The sequence below is a fragment of the Rhinoderma darwinii genome, chromosome 5 (genome assembly GCF_050947455.1).
Source record: "Rhinoderma darwinii isolate aRhiDar2 chromosome 5, aRhiDar2.hap1, whole genome shotgun sequence".
Classification (NCBI taxonomy): Eukaryota; Metazoa; Chordata; class Amphibia; order Anura; family Rhinodermatidae; genus Rhinoderma; species Rhinoderma darwinii.
The window spans coordinates 158,805,914-158,826,972 of NC_134691.1; the positions used below are offsets into that span (position 1 = coordinate 158,805,914).

The window sequence follows — 21,059 nt, forward strand, 5'->3', positions numbered from 1 at the left end:
CTTACAGAACTGAGGCATTACCGTTACAATCAATGGTGATGCAAACGGAAGCTATAGTTTCTGTTGATGGGCTCCTCTGACGGAACCCATCAACAGAAACCGAATGTTGATGTGAACAGGCCCTTAGACTTCTTTTTGTATTTTATAAGCAATTTTATTGTATACCCATTGTTGCAATCTAGAAGTTGTCGTACAAATACTTTGCTTTACCTAATTTGTTTTACAGCATTTCTTATAGTATGCTCCGTTTCAGCCTAAAGACTGAGGCTGCAGTACTGAGAGACTTCTGAAAACATGTCCCTTTCTGATTTCTTTCATTAGGCAAAGTTCACGTTGTGTAAAGGTTAGATTTTCAGTGTGGAATTCTACATTGAAAATCTTCAACAATATGCAGAATTGTACACGCGGCAGAAAAAAAAAATCTGCGTATTTTAGGGCATGATGCAGGTTTCACCCAATGCAGAGGGTGAAATCTGCATGTAACACATGCTAAATTTGCAGCAGATTGGTGGAAAAATTCCACCCTATGTGAACTTAGTCTTGATCACCTACCCTAATGGATTGTTTCCAGTTAGCAGGACAGAGCAGACCATACACTAGAGAGTTTGGACAGCTGAAAAGGACCATTTCGACTATTTTTTGTCGACTGCTGGTGTCTCTTTGTGACACGCACCAGCATGACAGACGCCGACCGAAGGCAGATATCTGAGGAAAAGTTCATCTACTGTGTTGTGTTTTTTTTCAGTTGTTGGGCGCAGTCCTTGGAAAGTCGTTCATTGCAATCGACAGATCTGCATCCCATCAATAACAAAAAACAGACCAACCAGGACACAGATGAAGGCAGAAACTGATTGTCAATTTGTCATTTTAACTCCTTGCTTTGTCGTTCAATACCCATCCCCCCCCCCCCCGCTCCTCTTCTCGGTAATTGGCGGGCTGCTGTCTATGCAGATGCACAGCTGTCAGTCGCTGTGAGGAGGGCGAGGAGAGGCAGGGGATACACTCCTGAATACCCGAGCACATAACTAGGAGTCCGGTGTATTCTGTGATTGCTCCTATTAGCTAGAACGGTAAACAAATATTGTGCTGCTTGGCTAATCGGAAAACCGACCTGTCCCTATAACATGATGCTGTTACCTAGGGCAGCATATTGAGATGACAGATCCGCTTTATAAATTTACTTGAATCCGCAATATTCACCTTTCTGGTTGCTGCAATATTCGCATCATCCTGGAATGAGTGAGCTGACCTAGTTGGAGATTGTACCTTTTAGGGTATGTTCACACGGCCAAATTTCAGACGTATACGAGGCGTATAATGCCTCGTTTTACGTCTGAAAATAGGGCTGCAATACGTCGGCAAACATCTGCCCATTCATTTGAATGGGTTTGCCGACGTACTGTGCAGACGACCTGTAATTTACGAGTCGTCGTTTGACAGCTGTCAAACGACGACGCGTAAATATACTGCCTCGGCAAAGAAGTGCAGGGCACTTCTTTGCCACGTAATTTGAGCCGTTCTTCATTGAAATCAATGAAGCACGGCTCAAGGTTTACGAGCGTCTCAGACGCCTCGTAAATTACGAGGAGGAGCTTTTACGTGTGAAACGAGGCAGCTGTTAACAGTCTGTCTTTTCACACGTAACTGCCTCTCAGCGTGTGAACATACCCTTACATTTCTGAGGGCTGTGCTGGGCAATGACATGGATCTGGTGAAGAAAATAAAGACAGCAGTGTTGTATCTTCAATGAACAAAGTACGCCACTGAAACAGTGTGAAGACTTTGGTATCAAAAGCAAGTCCATTTAAAAAGGACCCTGCTGTGAAATCCATCAATAACTGCTCTTTGTCTTTATGAAATATACTAAAATAATAGCCAGCATTTTCCAATGAGCGAGGAGATGTCCATATTGCCCTTCACCATTCAATATTTCAAAGCAATACAATAATAACCAGAGGATGATTTCCACGTAAAGGCTATGTACGCCTTTAAACCCCCAACTTTTTTTTTTTTTTTTTTAAATGCCTTAGGTTATTTAAAGGGAACCTGTCACCAGCATTTCACCTATTGAACGTTGCTTATCCCTCACTGGCCGCTGCTATCAAAAGTTAATTGCCGTTATCCCTTCTCCTAAACTCCTCCTCCGACTGCAAACATTTTGCGCCTTTTATCGTAATAATCTGGTGTCCCTTTGTGCGCACACACCAGAAGAGGACATCAATGCACAAGCGCGGGATTTTGTGTGCTGGGGGAAGGCGTGGAGCGGTCAATCAAAAGTAAGGAGGCGGGGTTACATCGGGGAGACTTGAGGAATGAAGATATGACACTTTTCAATCGAAGATATGACTCTTTTCTGCTCATTTGCATACGGTGTGGGAACACTCAAAAACGGAATACTAAGGCTACAGAGCCGACTAAGAAGATAATTATAGGTTATATAGAAATGATTTTTCTCCCTCTACCACCAGGTATTGCTGTTTTAATAGGTGAAATGCTGGTGACAGGTTCCCTTTAAAGCAACTTTAATTAAAAATTTTTTTTACTTTTTAAGATACAGCTTCTATGTATCCTGTATACATAGAAGCTGTATAGATCTCTCAAAGCCGATTCAGTCAGGACAGCTGGGCTGACGGCTCAGCTGAAAGCTGGTCCTGAACTTAGATGTGATTTGTTATTAGCTGGATCGTGTGTGTGTGTGTGTGTGTGTGTGTGTGTGTGTGTGTGTGTGTGTGTGTGTGTGTGTGTGACAAGCTTTTAGCCAAGCACTCAGTCCAGCTAACCTAATGGAATCCGCTTTGATGGAACAATACAGCTTCTATGTATACAGAATATATAGAAGCTGTATCTTAACAAGTAAACATTTTTTAATAAAAGTCAATTTAAAGAGGCTCTGTCACCACATTATAAGTGGCCTATCTTGTACATGATGTGATCGGCGCTGTAAAGTAGATTACAGCAGTGTTTTTTATTTAGAAAAACCATAATTTTTGACGGAGTTATGACCTGTTTTAGCTTTATGCTAATGAGATTCTTAACCCTTTCCCGCGATTGGGCGTAACTGTACGTCCGAAATCAAAGTGATTTCCCGCAGACGGGCGTACAGTTACGCCCTGCAGATAAAGCGAGCACAGGAGCTGTGCGCGCTTTATCTTCAGCGGCTGTCCGCTGTTATACACAGCTGACATGCCGCTGCGATGGCTGTTACCGCCGATCGCAGCCATTTAACCCCTTCAATGCGGCTGTCAATGACGTCCGCCGCATTGAAGTGGTTTACAGAGGGAGGGAGCTCCCTCTGTAACCTCTGTAACCCCCGGGCCCCCCCGCGGTGGATCGCGGGTGGCGATTATTGCTATGGCAACCAGGAAGCCGTTACTAGGCTTCCGGGTTGCCAAGGTACGGTAGCCTATTAGGTCCTGCCCGAGGCAGGACCTAATACGCTAACTGTCAAATGAAAAACGACAGTTACGATGCACTGCACTACATAAGTAGTGCAGTGCATCGTAGCGGGGATCAGAAGACCAGATCTTCAAGTCCCCAGGTCAGCGTAAAAGAAAAAGTAAAAAATGTAAAAAAAAAAAGTGAAAGTAAAATAAATAAAAGTTAATAAATAATAAAAACAACACTTGCCGTTTCCCTGATCAACTCCTTTATTATTAAAAAAACATGAAAATATGAAAAAAAACACTATACATAATAGGTATCGCCGCGTTCAGAACGGCCTGATCTATAAAAATATCACATTATTTTTACCGCACGGTGAACACGGTAAAAATTTTTAATAAAAAACAATGACCGCATTTTATTTTTTGGTCATCTTGTCTCAAAAAAAATGTAATAAAAAAGTGATCAAAAAGTTGCAAGTAACGCAAAATGGTACCAATAGAAACTACAGTTCGCCACGCATAAAACAAGCCCTCCCGCAGCGATATCAACGAAAAAATAAAAAGTTACGTCTCTCAGAAAATGGCGACACTAAAACATGATTTTTTTAGAAAAGAGTATTATTTTTGTGGGAACGAAGTGAAACGTAAAAAAACGATATAAATTTGGTGTCGCTGTAATCGTCCCGCCCCGCAGAATAAAGTTAACATGTTGTTTATACTGCACGGTGAACACTGTAAAAAAAAAAAAAGAAAAGTGCTGGAATGGCTGTTTTTTGGTTTCCTCATCTCCCAAAAAATTTAATAAATAGTGATAAAAAAATCGCATGTACCCCAAAATGGAACAAATAAAAATTACAGCTCGTTCCACAAAAAAGGCGCCCTCACACCGCTCCGTCACCGGAAAAATAACACGTTATGACTCTCAAAACGCAATGGTGCAAAATGATTCTAAATGACGGCCCAGACTCATTTTTAGGTCCAGTAGAATTTCACTAAATACACCACATCGTCATTTGCTGGACCCCACAGGTGGACCCCGTAGACGCAGCAGAGATGAGGAAACTTTAGGGCCTTGTGCGGCTTATAGGGCTAGTGAAGAAGTCAAATATAAGGCAACGCTGGAGTGCAGATATTTTGTATAATACCCAATAAACCCGGCCTGTGCATAAAGGATTGGTTCAAAGCGTAACACACCAATCCATGGATTCTTCATTCACCCCATTTATTACATCATCCTATTATGCCCTGATGCACTCCGCCCAGCTTACATATACCCTGATGTACTCCGCCCAGCTTACATATACCCTGATGTACTCCGCCCAGCTTACATATACCCTGATGTACTCCGCCCAGCTTACATATACCCTGATGTACTCCGCCCAGCTTACATATGCCCTGATGTACTCCGCCCAGCTTACATATACCCTGATGTACTCCGCCCAGCTTACATATGCCCTGATGTACTCTGCCCAGTTTACATATACCCTGATGTACTCCGCCCAGCTTACATATACCCTGATGTACTCCGCCCAGCTTACATATACCCTGATGTACTCCGCCCAGCTTACATATACCCTGATGTACTCCGCCCAGCTTACATATGCCCTGATGTACTCCGCCCAGCTTACATATACCCTGATGTACTCCGCCCAGCTTACATATACCCTGATGTACTCCGCCCAGCTTACATATGCCCTGATGTACTCCGCCCAGCTTACATATACCCTGATGTACTCCGCCCAGCTTACATATGCCCTGATGTACTCTGCCCAGTTTACATATACCCTGATATACTCCGCCCAGTTTACATATGCCCTGATGTACTCCGCCCAACTCACATATGCCCTGATTTACTCCTCCCAGCTTACATATGCCCTGATGTACTCCGCCCAACTCGCATATACCCTGATGTACTCCTCACAGCTTACATATACCCTGATGTACTCCGCCCAGCTTACATATACCCTGATGTACTCCGCCCAGTTTACATATACCCTGATGTACTCCGCCCAGTTTACATATACCCTGATGTACTCCGCACAGATTACATATGCCCCCACATTATAAGCTGAAATACCACTAATACACCAAACAAAATCTGCGCTTCAAAAGTCAAATGGTGGTCCAACTGAGCCTGGCAGTGTGCCCAAACGGCAATTTATGACCACATATGGGGTATTCTGGAGAACCCGCTTAACAATTTATGGGATGCGTGTCTACGGTGGTACAAGCTGGGCACAACACATTGGGCACTGAAATGGCATATTTGTGGAAAACAGCAATTTTCAATCTGCAACATCTATTGTTTACTCATTTTTGCAAAACACTTGTGCGGTCAAAATGCTCACTACACCCCTAGATCAATTCTTTGAGGGATCTAGTTTCCAAAATGGGGTAATTTTTTTTTTGGGGGGGGGGGGGGGTTACTGCTGTACTGGTACTATAGCTCAATGCAACATGGGGTCAAAAAACGAGTCTTATAAAATCTCCACTCCAAATACTAAATGGCGCTCCTTCCCTTTAGAGCCTTGCTGTGTGTCCGCCCAGCTTACATATACCCTGATGTACTCCGCACAGCTTACATATACCCTGATGTACTCCGCACAGCTTACATATAGCCTGATGTACCCGCACATATTACATATACCCTGATGTACTCCACAGATTACATATATCCTGATGTACTACGCACAGCTTACATATATCCTGATGTACTCCGCGCATATTACATATACCGTGATGTACTCCGCACAGCTTATATATACCCTGATGTATTCCGCCCAGCTTACATATACCCTGATGTACTCCACCCAGCTCACATATGCCCCCACATTATAAAAGCTGAAATACCACTAATACACCAAGCAAAATCTGCGCTTCAAACGCCAAATGGTGGTTCAACTGAGCCTGGCAGTGTACCCAAACGGCAATTTATGACCACATATGGGGTATTACTGTATTCTGGAGAACCTGCTTAACAATTTATGGGATGTGTGTCTATGGTGGTACAAGCTGGGCACAACACATTGGGCACTGAAATGGCATATTTGTGGAAAACAGCAATTTTCAATCTGCAACATCTATTGTTTACTCATTTTTGCAAAACACTTGTGCGGTCAAAATGCTCACTACACCCCTAGATCAATTCTTTGAGGGATCTAGTTTCCAAAATGGGGTAATTTTTTTTGGGGTACCACTGTACTGGTACTATAGCTCAATGCAACATGGTGTCAAAAAACGAATCTTATAAAATCTCCACTCCAAATACTAAATGGCGCTCCTTCCCTTTAGAGCCTTGCTGTGTGTCCAAATAGCCGTTTATGACCACGTGTGGGGTATTTCCCTACTCTGAAGAAGTTGCTTTACAAATGTTATGGTGCTTTTTCTCCTTTATTTGTTGAGAAAATGAAAAATGTTTAACTAATGCTGCGTCTTATTGGAAAAGAATGTAATTTTTCATTTTCACTGCCCATTTCTAATAAAATATATGACACACCTGTGGGGTCAAAATGCTCACTACACCCCTAGATGAATTCCTCAATGGGTGTAGTTTGCCAAATGGAGTCACTTTTGGGGAGTTTCCACTGTACTGCTACCTAAGGGGCTTTGCAAAAGCGACATGGCACAGAAAAACCAATCCAGCAAAATCTGCTCTCCAAAAGCCAAATGGCGCTCCTTCCCTTCTGAGCCCGGATGTGTATTCATACAGTACTTTATTACCACATATGGGGTATTTCCGTACTCTGGAGAAGTTGCTTTACAAATGTTACGGTGATTTTTCTCCTTTATTTGATGAGAAAATGAAACATTTTTACCTAAAGCTACGTCTTAGTGGAAAAAAATGAATTTTTTCATGTTTACTACCCAATTCTAATGAAATCTATGAAACACCTGGGGGGTCAAAATGCTCACTACACCCCTAGATGAATTCCTCTAGGGGTGTAGTTTCCCAAATGGAGTCACTTTTGGGGGGTTTCCACTGTACTGGTACCTTAGGAGCTTTACAAATGCGACATGGTGCAGAGAAATGAATCCAGCAAAATCAGAGCTCCAAAAGCTAAATGGCATGCCTTCCCTTCTGAGTCCTGCCGCTTCCCCAAACAGCCGTTTATGACCACATGTTGGGTATTTCCGTACTCTGGAGAAGTTGCTTTACAAATGTTGGGGTGCTTTTCCTCATTTATTTGGTGAAAAAATAAAAAATTTTGAGGTAAAGCTACATGGTATTGGAAAATAATGTCATTTTTCATTTTCACTGCCCAATTCTAATGAAATCTATGAAACACCTGTGAGGTCAAAATGCTCACTACACCTCTAGATGAATTCCTCAAGGAGTTTAGTTTCTAAAATGGGGTATTTTTTGGGGTGTTTCCTTTGTTTCGGCACCACAAGACCTCTTCTAACCTGACATGGTGCCTGAAATATAATCTAAGAAAAGGAAGGCCCTAAAAGGCTCTAGATGCTCCTTTGCTTCTGAGGCCGGTATTTCAGTCCAGTAGCCACATGTGAGATATTTCTAAAAACTGCAGAATCAGGGCAATAAATATTCAGTTGTGCTTCTCCGGTACAAACCTTCAGTATTACAGGAAAAATGGATTAAAATGGAATTTATGCCAAAAAAATGAAATTTGTAGATTTCTCCGCTACATTGCTTTAATTCCTGTGAAACGCCTAAAGGGTTGAAAAAAACTTTCTGAATGCTGTTTTGAATACTTTGAGGGGTGAAGTTTTTAAAGTGGGGTGATTTGTGGGGGTTTCTAATATATAAGGCCCTCAAAGCCACTTAACAACTGAACTGTTCCCTAAAAAAAAATAGGCTTTTCAAATTTTCTTGAAAATGTGAGAAATTGCTGCTAAACTTATAAGGCCTTGTAAAGAAAAATAAAAGTATGTTCAAAAAATGATGCCAATCTAAACTAGACATATGGGAAATGTTAGCTAGTAACTATTTTGTGTGGTATAACTGCCTGTCTTACAAGCAGATACATTTGAATTTTGAAAATGCACATTTTTTGCAAATTTTCTCTAAATTTTGGTGTTTTTCACACAAAAATATTGAATATATCGACCAAATTTTTTCACTAACTTAAAGTACAATATGTCACGAGAAAACAATCTCAGAATCGCTTGGATAGGTAAAAGCATTCCCGAGTTATTACCACATAAAGTAACACATGTCAGATTTAAAAAATGAGGCTCTGTCATTTGGTCCAAAAGTGGCTCAGTCCTGAAGGGGTTAATAGACAACTGGGCGTGTTTTACTTTGGTCAGCGTCATACACTACTCCCCACAATGCCCACTTGGTCAAAAAGTAAAACACGCCCAGTTGTCTATTAACCCCTTCCCGACATTTGACGTACATGTACGTCATGGAAAGCATTGACTTCCCGCAAAATGCCGTACATGTACGTCAAACGTTTGGCACCGGCTCAGAAGCTGAGTCGGTGCCATCATCGTCGGATCTCAGCTGTATCTTACAGCTGACATCCGACTGTAACGGCGGGGACCGAAATTAGCTTCGATCCCCGCCATTAACCCCTTAAGTGCAGCGCTCAAACGCGATCGCTGCACTTAAGGTGTTTGCAGCTCATCGGAGCCCCAGCAATAAAATTGCCGGGGTTCCGGTGGCTGCAATGGCAACCGGAGGCCTAATACTGGCCTCCCGGTCTGCCTAGCACCGAAGCCGGTCAAGATCCGCCCGGCGGCGGAGCCTGATCGGCTTCCGTAGCTGCCGGCAAGATGGCGCCGGGTCAGGAGCTGATCCGGCGTCATCAGCGGTGGAGGTCAGCTGTACTGTACAGCTGACATCCACCTGTAACGGCAGGAACCGGAGCTAGCTCCGATCCCTGCCATTAACCCCTTCGATGCAGCAATCGAAAGCGATTGCTGCATTGTAGCGGTTACTAGCAGATCGCCAGCCCTGATAGGCAATCGGGACTGGCGACTGCTGTTATGGCAACAGGAGACACAATGGTCTCCTGCTCTGCCATTACGGAAGCCGATTTAGGCCCCGCCGGGAGGCGAAGCCTAAACGGCTTGCTGTCAGTGAATGACTGACAGATCTAATACATTGCACTACATAGGTAGTGCAATGTATTAGAAAAAAAAATATCTGACCGTTGGACCTTCAAGTCCCCTAGTGGGACTTGAGAAAAAGTGTAAAAAAAGTGTAAAAAAAAAGTGCAAAAAATAAAAGTTTGAAAACAATAAAAGTTTCAAGTAATCAAATAACACACAATCCCCCTTTTACTCTTATCAAGTCCTTTATTATTGAAAAATAATAATAAACCATATGTATTTGGTATCGCCACGACCGTAACGACCTGAGGTATCAAAATATTATATTATTTATTGCACGCGGTGAACAGCGTAAAAAAAACCCGTAAAAAACTTTACCAGAGTTTCTGTTTTTTGGTCACTTTGCCCTAAAAATATTACAATAAAAAGTGATCAAAAAGTCGCACGTATCCAAAAATAGTACCTATAAAAACTATAGCTCGTCCCGCAAAAAACAAGCCCTCATACAGCTCCGTCGACAAAAAAATTAAAAAGTTATGGTTCTCAAAACTTGGCGACAGAAAAAATACATTCTTTTTACAAAAGTAATTTTATTGTGCAAAAAGTTGTAAAACATAAAAAAGTGCTATAAATTAGGTATCGCTGGAATCGTACTGACCCGCAGAATAAAGTTAACATGTAGTTTATAATGCGTGGTGAACGCTGTATAAAAAAAACAAAAAAAGCTGTGCCAGAATTGTGTTTTTTTGTTTACCTGGCATCCCAAAAAATAGGATAAAAGGTGATCAAAAAGTTGCATGTACCCCAAAATGGTACCAATAATAACTACAGCTCGTCCCGCAACAAACCAGCCCTCATACCGCTACCTCTATGAAAAATAAAATTAGTTATGGCTCCAATAAGTCAGGAAATAAAAAAATATGCAGTTGTGCCCGAGGGGAACATTTCTTCTGTTTCAAGAGGCGATTTATCAAGGACCTAAAATTAGGGAACCAGGAAGGGGAGGGCCCAAACATAACCGCTGGAATCGACGGTGCCCGTATTATACCAGGACAACACTTTCCCAGCAAAATTCCCCAAACTACAAAGGCGCGGAGTGTGGACCAAAAGGGGGATAAGAAAGGACGCCATATATCAGTGCGACACCGGCCTGTGCAGAAAGGATTGCTGCACAGCGTAACACACATCTATGGATTATTTTTATTTTTTTATACCACCTGACTATGCCCCTTATATACTCCGCCCCGCTTACATGTACCCCCACATTATAAAACACCAGCAATACTCAAACAAATATAGTACCAAGCAAAATCCGCTCTCCAAAAGCCAAATGGTGCTCCCTCGGCCCTGAACCCTACAGCGTCCCCAAACAGCAGTTTCCTCCAACATATATGGCATCGTCATACCCGGGAGAACCCTTTTAACAATTTTTGGGGTGTGTGTCTCCAGCGTCATAAGCTGGGCATGACATATTTGCCACTGAATGGCATATCTAGGGAAAAATATAAATTTTTAATTTGCACCATCCGCAGCGCATTCATTTATGGAAAAGACCTGTGGGGTGAAAATGCTCACTACACCCCTTAATTAATGCCTTGAGGGGTGCAGTTTCCATAGTGGGGGTCACTTATCAGGGGTTTCTTTTTATTATTTCACATCTGAGCCTCTGCAGTTGTGAACCAATACCTTGTAAATCGCCAAATTAGGCCTCCACTCCGCATGGTACTCTTCACTTCTGAGCCCTGTCATATGTCCAGACAAAAGATTAGGGCCACATGTAGGGTGTTTCTATAACCGGGAAACACCGCATAATAATTAGAGAGCTGTCTTGTTATGGTGGCACAAGCCGGGCACCACATATTGGCATATCTATGGAAAAAAATCCCATTTTCACTCTGCAACATTGAGCGCACACTAATTTCTGGGTTAAAATGCTTACTACACCCCTTGGTAAATGCATTGAGGGGTGTAGTTTCCAAAATGGGGTCACTTCTGGGGGGTTTCCACTGTTTTGGGCCCACAGGTGCCCAGAAACCAATCCAGCAACATCTGCACTCCAAATGGCGGTCCTTCCCATCTGAGCCATGCGGTTTGCCCAAACAGCAGTTTATGACCACATATGGGGTATTGCCGTACTCGGGAGAAATAGCTTTACAAATGTTGGGTTCTTTTTTTCCTTTATTTGTTGAGAAAATTAAAAAATTTGCGCTAAAGCTACGTCTTATTGAAGAAAAAGGACTGTTTTTATTTTCACTGCCTAATTCTAATAAATTCTATGAAACATCTGTGGGGTCAAAATGCTCACTACACCCCTAGATGCATTCCTCAAGAGGTGTAGTTTCCTAAATGGAGTCCATTTTTGGGCGTTTTCATTGTTTTGTCCCCTCAGGGGCTTTGCAAATGTGACCTGGCCTCCGCAAATCATTCCTGCTTAATGTGATCTCAAAAAGCCAAATAGCGCTCTTTCCCTTCTAAGCCCTGCCGTGTGTCCAAACAGCCGTTTATTACCACATGTGGGGTATTGTTTTACTCGGGAGAAATTGCTTTACAAATTTTGTGGTGCTTTTTCTCCTTCAGTCCTTCTGGAAATGAGAAAAAATTGGCTAAACCTACATTTTCTTTGAAAAAATGTAGATTATTATTTTCAGGGCCTACTTCCAATAATTTCTGCAAAAAAACTGTGGTGTCAAATCGTTCACTATACCCCTAGATAATTTCCTCAATGGGTGTAGTTTCCAAAATGGGGTCACTTGTGGGGGGTTTCCACTGTTTTATCCCCTCAGGGGCTTTGTAAATGTGACATGGCCTCCGCAAACCATTCCTGCTAAATTTGAGTTCCAAAAGCCAAATGGCGCTCTTTCCCTTCTCAGCCTCGCCGTGTGTCCAAACAGCCGTTTATTACCACATGTGGGGTATTGATTTACTCGGGAGAAATTTCTTTACAAATTTTATGGTGCTTTTTCTCCTTTAGTCCTTGTGGAAATGAAAAAAAATTAGCTAAACCTACATTTTATTTGAAAAAATGTAGATTTTCATTTTCACAGCCTACTTGCAAAAATTTCTGCAAAAAACCTGTGGGGTCAAAATGCTCACTATACCCCTAGATAATTTCCTCAAGGGGTATAGTTTCCAAAATGGGGTCACTTGTTTGGGGTTTCCACTGTTTTGTCACCTCAGGGGCTTTGTAAATGTGACATGGCCTCCGCAAACCATTCCTGCTAAATGTGAACTCCAAAAGCCAAATAGCGCTCTTTCCCTTCTCAGCCACGCCGTGTCTCCAAACAACCGTTTATTACCACATGTGAGGTATTGTTTTACTCGGGAGAAATTGCTTTACAAATTTTGCGGTGCTTTTTCTCCTTTAGTCCTTGTGGAAATGAGAAAAAAAATCGCTAAACCTACATTTTCTTTGAAGAAATGTTGATTTTAATTTTCACGGCCTACTTCCAATAATTTCTGTAAAAAACCTGTGCGGTCAAAATGCTCAATACACCCCTAGATAATTTCCTTGAGGTGTCTAGTTTCCCAGATGGGGTCACTTTTGGGGGATTTTGACTGTTTTGGCATAGCAAGAGCCCTTCAAACCTGACATGGTGCCTAAAATATATTCTAACAAAAATAAGGCCCCAAAATCCACTAGGTGCTCCTTTGCTTCTGAGGCCGGTGCTTCAGTCCAGTAGCACGCTACGGCCACATGTGGGATATTTCCTAAAACTGCAGAAACTGGGCAACAAATATTGAGTTGCATTTCTCTGGTAAAACCTTCTGTGTTATAAAAAAAATTGTATTAAAAATGTATTTCTGCAGAAAAATATGAAATTTGTAAATTTCACCTCTACTTTGCTTTAATTCCTGTGAAATGTGTAAAGGGTTAAGACATTTTCTAAATGCTGTTTTGAATACTTTGAGGGGTGAAGTTTTTAAAATGGGGTGACTTTTTTGGGGTTTCTAATATATAAGGCCCTCAAAACCACTTCACAACTGAACTGGCCCCTGTAAAAATAGCCTTTTGAAATTTTCTTGAAAATGTGAGAAATTGCTGCTGAAGTTCTAAGCCTTGTGAGGTCATAGAAAAATAAAAGGATGTTCAAAAAACGATGCCAATCTAAAGTAGACATATGGGTGATGTTAAATAGCAACAATTTTGTGTGGTATAACTGCCTGTCTTACAAGCAGATACATTTAAATTGAGAAAAATGCTAATTTTTGCAATTTTTCGCTAATTTTTGGTGTTTTTCACAATTAAATACTGAACATATCGAGCAAATTTTGCCAGTAACATAAAGTCCAATGTGTCACGAGAAAACAATCTCAGAATCGCTTGGATAGGTGAAAGCATTCCGGAGTTATTACCACATAAAGTGACACATGTCAGATTTGAAAAATGAGGCTCTGTCAGGAAGGTCAAAAGTGGCTAAAGAGGGAAGGGGTTAAAGTCATTAGCATAAAGCTAAAATAGGTCATAACTCCGTCAAAAATGATTGTTTTTCTAAATAAAAAACACTGCTGTAATCTACATTACAGCGCCGATCACATCATGTACAAGATAGGGCACTTATAATGTGGTGACAGAGCCTCTTTAAAAGTTTCTGTAAATCACCAAAAAGGTTAACCCCTTCCCGCAAATGGGCGTTACTGTACGTCCTTTTTAGCGGCTCGTTCCCGCAAATGGGCGTACAGTAACGTCCTGAGGATGAAGCAGGCACAGGAGCTGTGCGCGCTTCATCCTCAGCGGGTGTCGGCTGTAATATACAGCTGACATCCCGCTGCAACGGCGGCGATCACTGTTATGTACGATCACCGCCATTTAACCCCTCAAATGCCGCTGTCAATAGCGACAGCGGCATTTAAGTGATTGATACAGAGGGAGGGGGCTCCCTCTGTACCCCGTTGGCCCCCCGCGAAAAATCGCGGGTTTCTGATGGTTGCAATGGCAACCAGGAAGCCTAGCAATGGCTTCCTGGTTGCCAGGTACGGGAGCCTATTAGTAAATTTGTAAATTTCACCTCTACTTTCCTTCAATTCCTGTGAAACGCCTAAAGGGTTGAAACACTTTCTGAATGCTGTTTTGAATACTTTGAGGGGTGAAGTTTTCAAAATGGGGTGTTTTATGGGGGTTTCTAATATATAAGGCCCTCAAAACCACTTCAGAACTGAACTCGTCCCTGAAAAAAGTAGCCTTTTGAAATGTTCTTAAAAATGTGAGAAATTGCTGGTAAAGTTCTAAGCCTTGTAACGTCCTAGAAAAATAAAAGGATGTTCAAAAAACGATGCCAACATAAAGTAGACATATGGGAAATGTTAATTAGTAACTATTTTGTGTGGTATTAATATCTGTTTTACAAGCAGATACATTTAAAATTAGAAAAATCAGAATTTCTTCAAATTTTCTCTAAATTTTGGTGTTTTTCACAAATAAGCAATAAATTTATCGACCAAATTTTTTCACTAACATAAAGTACAATATGTCACGAGAAAACAATCTCATAATCGCTTGGATAGGTAAAAGCATTCCAGAGTTATTACCACATAAAGTGACATGTCAGATTTGAAAAAATGGGTCTGGTCCTGAAGGCCAAAAATAGCTTGGTCTTGAAGGGGTTAATGTATACACCTCAATTATAGAGTTCAGCTATATGGGTGATGGAATGTATTCAATCCCACTGATCGTACACCCACCCCAGGTAATGTCATCTGTTGTGTATCCGATGCCTTGTAAAACCACTTGAGCGTTTAGCCTTCATTGAACTGAACACTAAAACTAAACATTGAAGCCCAATTTTTTTTTCTTTTTACACAATGTAAATTACTAGCCCTGCACTAGTTTTGATTGAAATAATAAAATAAAAAATTCCAGCAATTATATTCCAGTTTTATTTAACTCCACAATAAATTTACTGTCCAAAAAGATAGATGGCATTTTTCTAAATCGCACTAAGGTCCAGATTATTGTGTACTAGGTGCGGCTGCAGGGGAAACTCTGTGTGTCCACTGTATTTTCGTGGAGAATGCATATTTAGTTCTTTAGTGTGACATATTTTCATAAGGTCTGCGTAGATGAAAGTGTTGTTTGGAAACTGTGCCACACGTTTTCACTTAGGTCATAGTCCCTGCCCCTTTTGACCTTGAAGTTGCCCTTCATAATCTTAACATTGAAATAGTTTTCCATCGTCTTGCTGGTTACTAAGCGACCCGGAAAATGACTACCTAGGAAAAATACAGGATTTCACAAGATATCATTTAAGTTGGAATTGCAAATAAACGTGTTTTTCTTTCCAAAGAATGCTGAAGAGGATCGTCACATTTAATAACACATAAGTAATGTCACTGAACAAACTGATTGTAGGCTCTTTACTAAGAAACCGATCATTTCATGTAAAATTATAACCTCAAACATTGTAATTGTGTAGGAGTCCGAGATGTAGATAATGAAGGAGGTTAAGACTCGTGTTCAGTGGCATTGCTACATTCTCACTATAATAAAGATCTCTCTATATTTCTGGAACAATGCATCCTATGTAGTTTACTAAAACTGGACTAAACATTCAAAAAACCTGGTAAGGCCGGTTCACACCTGCGTTGGTGTTTCCGTTGCTCTGCTCCGTCAGAGGAGCAGAAAAATAAACACCGGTAGCAGCAGTTCTGTTTTACGACGGATACCATCAGTGCCCGACTAAACCCCTTCCCTCCGCCGCTATTTTCTGTATTTTCATTTTCGCTTTTTCCTCCCCACCTTCCAAAAGCCATAACCTTTTTTATTTTTCTGTCGATCTAGCGATATGAGGGCTTGTTTTTTTGCGGGACGAGTTGTAGTTTTTCACGGCACCATTGTACCATACTAAGAAATTTTTCCCAGTTTCCATGTGGGGTGGAATGGGGAAGAGTGATTACTCTATTGTTCTTTTAGGTTTCGTTTTTATAGCATTCACTGTGCAGTAAAAACATGTTAACCGTATTGACCATTCGAAGAAAGATTTTTATTTTTTTTTACCACAAGGAAAATTTAATTTGGAAAAATATAATTTGTTTTGTGTCACCTTAAGAGACCTATATCATTTCATTTTTTATTTTACTGTCGATTTTAAGCGTTGTAAGTGCTTTTTTTTTTTTTGTAGGGAGATCTATACTTTCTATTGGTACAATTTTGGGATTCATGACACTTTATTAAAAAAAATTTTGTGGAAGAGGAGGCAACAAAAAAAAACAACAATTCTTGCATTGTTTTTTTTTTACGGCGTTCACTGTAATATTTCAGACACGTGGCGATACCAGTTATGTTCATTTTTTTTATTTTTGACATTGCTTTTAGGGGAAAATGGAAAAGTGGTGTTTTTTGGGGTTTTTATGGTTTTTATATACGAAAAAAAACGTTACCCTTTTTGTCTTCGTACCCCTATGGGTCTTGATTCAGCAATCGTTGTATTGCTTGCATGATATACTGCAATTCTAATGTATTACAGTATATAGTGTTTTCTGATAGCTACTGCCGCGATTGTCGGTGGTGGGGTTTAATGGAGCGTCAGAGGGGGCCGTCCCCCTGTCATACAGTCGACACGCTCATTTTATGGAGCAGGCTCCATGGACACCCTGATGGAAACCTGTCTGAACCCATTCTTCACCTCCGCCGGATTTATACGACGGATATCGGCAAGGGGTGAATGGGTATAGTTGGGTTTGTCAGGATGTCTGTGGTTTTATCGGAAGTAATAGCGCAGCATTCTGTGCCGTTTCCGGTATTTTTGGCCAGATCTGTGATGGAGGCTCCTAACTGAGCCTCCAATGCATTTGCGAACAGGCCCTAACTGCTGCGGTTAATTTCCCACTTAGGCCATATTATACTACATGTGGTAACTGTAGTGTCTCCTCAGAATTTTTTTTTTAATGATATGCGACATGAGAAATATTGTTTGTATTGATAAGAACTACTTGTTTCCAGAACAGGCTCCCTTTCAAAGCTGAACTAGTGGGTTCAGCATCCGATAAACTGTCCCTTGAAGAGACATTTACGCCTTAGAAACAGGGGACAAGGCTGTAAGGGATGAGTTATGGGAATCATTTTGGCTCTGCTGTTTGATTTTACTCACACACATAGGGGCATAAGTAGACATCTGTTCTTCTACCCTCTCATGGGAAATCATGCCCATTCGCTATAATCGGGGCATCTTTCAGCTATCAAAGGGGCCGGCCCAAATGACAGAGCCCTATGACTATTATGCACACAGCCCACCCCAGAAAAGTAATAGTTGTTTTAATGGGATTACAAATCCTACTTTACCATTCCCCTATAACTAATCACCTAAAAGCGACCCATTAATAAAAAATAAACAGTGAATGGTGGGTTTAAATTGTAAAAGGATTAAAATATTTTAAAAAAAACGAGAATTGGTTATATTATTCCAACAGCAGCAGGATTCACTATAAACTGATGCCAGACAAATAACAATACAGCTGTTCACTCAACACAAACAGCCGGGACAAAAACATCCTATACAAATCACACACACCGTGACACAGCAATACGTACAAAATATCCTTATTTTAAACCAAATGGCAGGAGGGTAGACGGCTTCTTCCATACAGCTTAACCGGAAAATGCCATTGGTTTGACGAAAACTGCCACATATTGCCATCTTTTAATTATTTTACCCAGGGTGTCCTGACCCTTACAAACAAAGACCACAGGGATGCATGTAATCCCATTGGTATCCCTCTTTAAGGTCCGAGATCCCTTTATTCTTCTTGCCGTGGCCACATCCACTGATCAGTATCGGTCTTCAGTAGTGTTGTTGTTTTTTTGTCTTTATAAGAGAACTATTAGCACACTTATGAAACTAGTATATTACTGTACACCAAAGCAGTATATACAGAAGAAATTGTATTTTCCTAAATAAAGTAAATTAAGCTGGTGTAAAAACTAAGCTGTCCAGACACTTCTGCTAAAGCTCAGGTCTAGGACCTGGAAAGTTGTATAATCATGTGGCACGTTTACATCTCTGCAGGTGTGTCCAGAAAGGCCATGTCCCTGGACATAACCATGGCAACAAGAATGACCATTTTCATTATTTACATTGCTGGCTGTATGTATTACTTACATTCAAAGACCTGGAAAACTGTGCTCAATAAGAAAATTTTGTACATATTACAAATTGACTTTCAGGACTAAACTGTGCCCGCTGTGGAAATGTACAGATGTAGCCGTCTTCACCTTGACTTTTAACGCATTGAATAAACAGTGGCTAGATCCCTTCTCTTGACTTTTTCAATGGCTTTTCAATGGCTTTTGTTGTGTGATATCACGCTGCAGCAAGTTATTAGTCAAGTTAAAGATGGCTACATCTGTATTACAGGTAGGGGAAAATAAACCATTGCAGCTTAATTACAAAGATGATTTCTTCACTTGGATGATCTAGATCCCTGTTCTGCAACTAGCAGCTCGGGAGCCACATGTGGTCCTGGGCATTATGCATGTGGCCTCCCAGCCATTGGCAGCTGCAGATACTATGGTGCACAAGTGGCACCAAAGATGTGACCGGATTACTAGACCATGGTACTAGGGTCAAAACCATATGAATATGAACACTAATGTGGTTAACGCTAGGCTAAAAGCTGTATCGCTTGTTCATAAATTAAATAGGCTTTTTCCCATTAATATTAAGTGTGGCTTATCACCATCTATTGTATTTGAATGTGTCTTCTGACCTACAACTGGGTTGTACCTGGGGCTGTAACTTGAACTGATGAATATACACTATTGTGGTTGTCTGGTCTGCATGACTCACCCATGATCCTATTGGAGCACCAGAAGTATATCCATGCAGAGGCCAAGACAAAATCCCATACCTGTAGATGAAGAATGGAGAGCTTAAAGAGGCTCTGTCACCAGAATAAAAATGCTCTATCTCCTACATCAGTTTGTCGGCACTGGAGTGTAGTTACTAGCAATGTGTTTTTATTTTAAAAACGATGTTTTTTTAACAAAGTTATGGCGTTTAGAACATTTATGCAAATTAGGTCCTTAATGCCCAACTGGGCGTTTTTTAATTTTCAACCAAGTGGGCGTATGACAAAGAGGTGTATGACGCTGGCCAATCCGCATCATACACCTCTCTGTCTTACACCCAAGCTAGATTCACTGAGCAGCGTGATATCGCGAAACCGCGCTGTGACGTCACTTCCGCCCACAGGTCCTTCATCCCTGCGTCTGAAGACAACATCTTTCGTCTCCCTTCAGACCGATGAGAAGTCCCAGTCGTCTGATCGGTAGTAGCAGCAGCCTGGAGGGAGACGAAAGATGTTGACTTCAGACGCAGGGATGAAGGACCTGTGGGCGGAAGTGACGTCACAGCGCGGTCTCTCGATTTCACGCTGCTCAGTGAATCTAGCTTGGGTGTAAGACCGAGAGGTGTATGATGCGGATTGGCCAGCGTCATACACCTCTTTGTCATACGCCCACTTGGTTGAAAATTAAAAAACGCCCAGTTGGGCATTAAGGACCTCATTTGCATAAATGTTCTAAACACCATAACTTTGTTAAAAAACATTGTTTTTAAAATAAAAACACATTGCTAGTAACTACATTCCAGCGCCAATAAACTGATGTAGGAGATGGAGCCTTTTTATTCTGGTGACAGAGCCTCTTTAAAAGCAGCTTTTGAGGGGAGCAAAATGTTTACTTCACTACCTTTTCCCATTATTTCCGCACTTCAGAATATCTGTGATGTCTGCAACTGTGGATGGATTTGGGTATATTTGGCACCAGTTATCGATTTCCCCAAGAGGAATATAGTCCGATAATAGATATAGACTATTGTAGCTATTCTGTTAAGATGCATTTCATATTGCTGGTGCTTTTATTAGCTTTATGAAACTTTTGCTGCAGGTTTTGCTTTGCTTGTATGTTCTTCTTCTTTAAATGTTTTGATTTATTTCCCTCTCATTTTCTTAGGATCGGCCGACGTCTTGTGCTGCTGTTTTCTGTAATCTTCAATCTGATTTTTGGACTTTCCGTGGCACTCTCAGTTAATGTGACTATGTTCAGCACGCTCAGATTTTTTGAAGGATTCTGTCTTGCCGGGATATTCCTCTGTTTATATGCACTGAGTGAGTATCTCTTATTAGTGTCCTATACGTATTTCTAATTTTTCTATACTTCTAATTTGCCTTCAATGGTATAAGAGCTGAAGGGCAATACATAGTCCTGGTGACCAAAAACGATGTGTGTGTGTTTTTAGATTTGTGAAAGGTGGATTTTGCTGACCTAATGCTATTGAATTTGATCATTTCTTTCCAGGTTACAATTTCTTTCCAGGTTACATAAATTTTAATGGCTTGGAGACATTTTATGGAAGTCATGGTATTGTCCCTAGCAAATACTGTAGTCGGAGTCCAGCTACTCCTTGTGTCGTTTTAATAGAAAATGAAATTAAAGTGCCTCATAATGGTGAAGTACCTGGTATAGCCAATCCGTTCAGAAATTGCTTGTATCTTATCCGCTACGCTTATTTCATCCGGAAATATATTTACACAGTAAAAATTTGATTCTTCGGCGCAATCTGGCCAATTTGATCAAAATAGGGCATGCTACATAATATATATGGTGCAACTCGTGACTAAACACACTAACGTCACCTTATGGCTGTTTTACATGTACACCAGGAT

At 41.1% G+C, this 21,059-nt stretch overlaps 1 protein-coding gene across 1 annotated transcript in view; it reads left to right on the forward strand.

Moving 5' to 3' along the window:
* SLC22A23 (solute carrier family 22 member 23) overlaps positions 1 to 21,059 on the forward strand; it is a 139,302-nt gene that overhangs the window by 54,879 nt on the left and 63,364 nt on the right. The window contains exon 3 of the mRNA XM_075826678.1: positions 20,347 to 20,501. Within this exon, the coding sequence (XP_075682793.1) occupies positions 20,347 to 20,501 (155 nt within the window). The remainder of the gene's footprint in view (positions 1 to 20,346; positions 20,502 to 21,059) is intronic.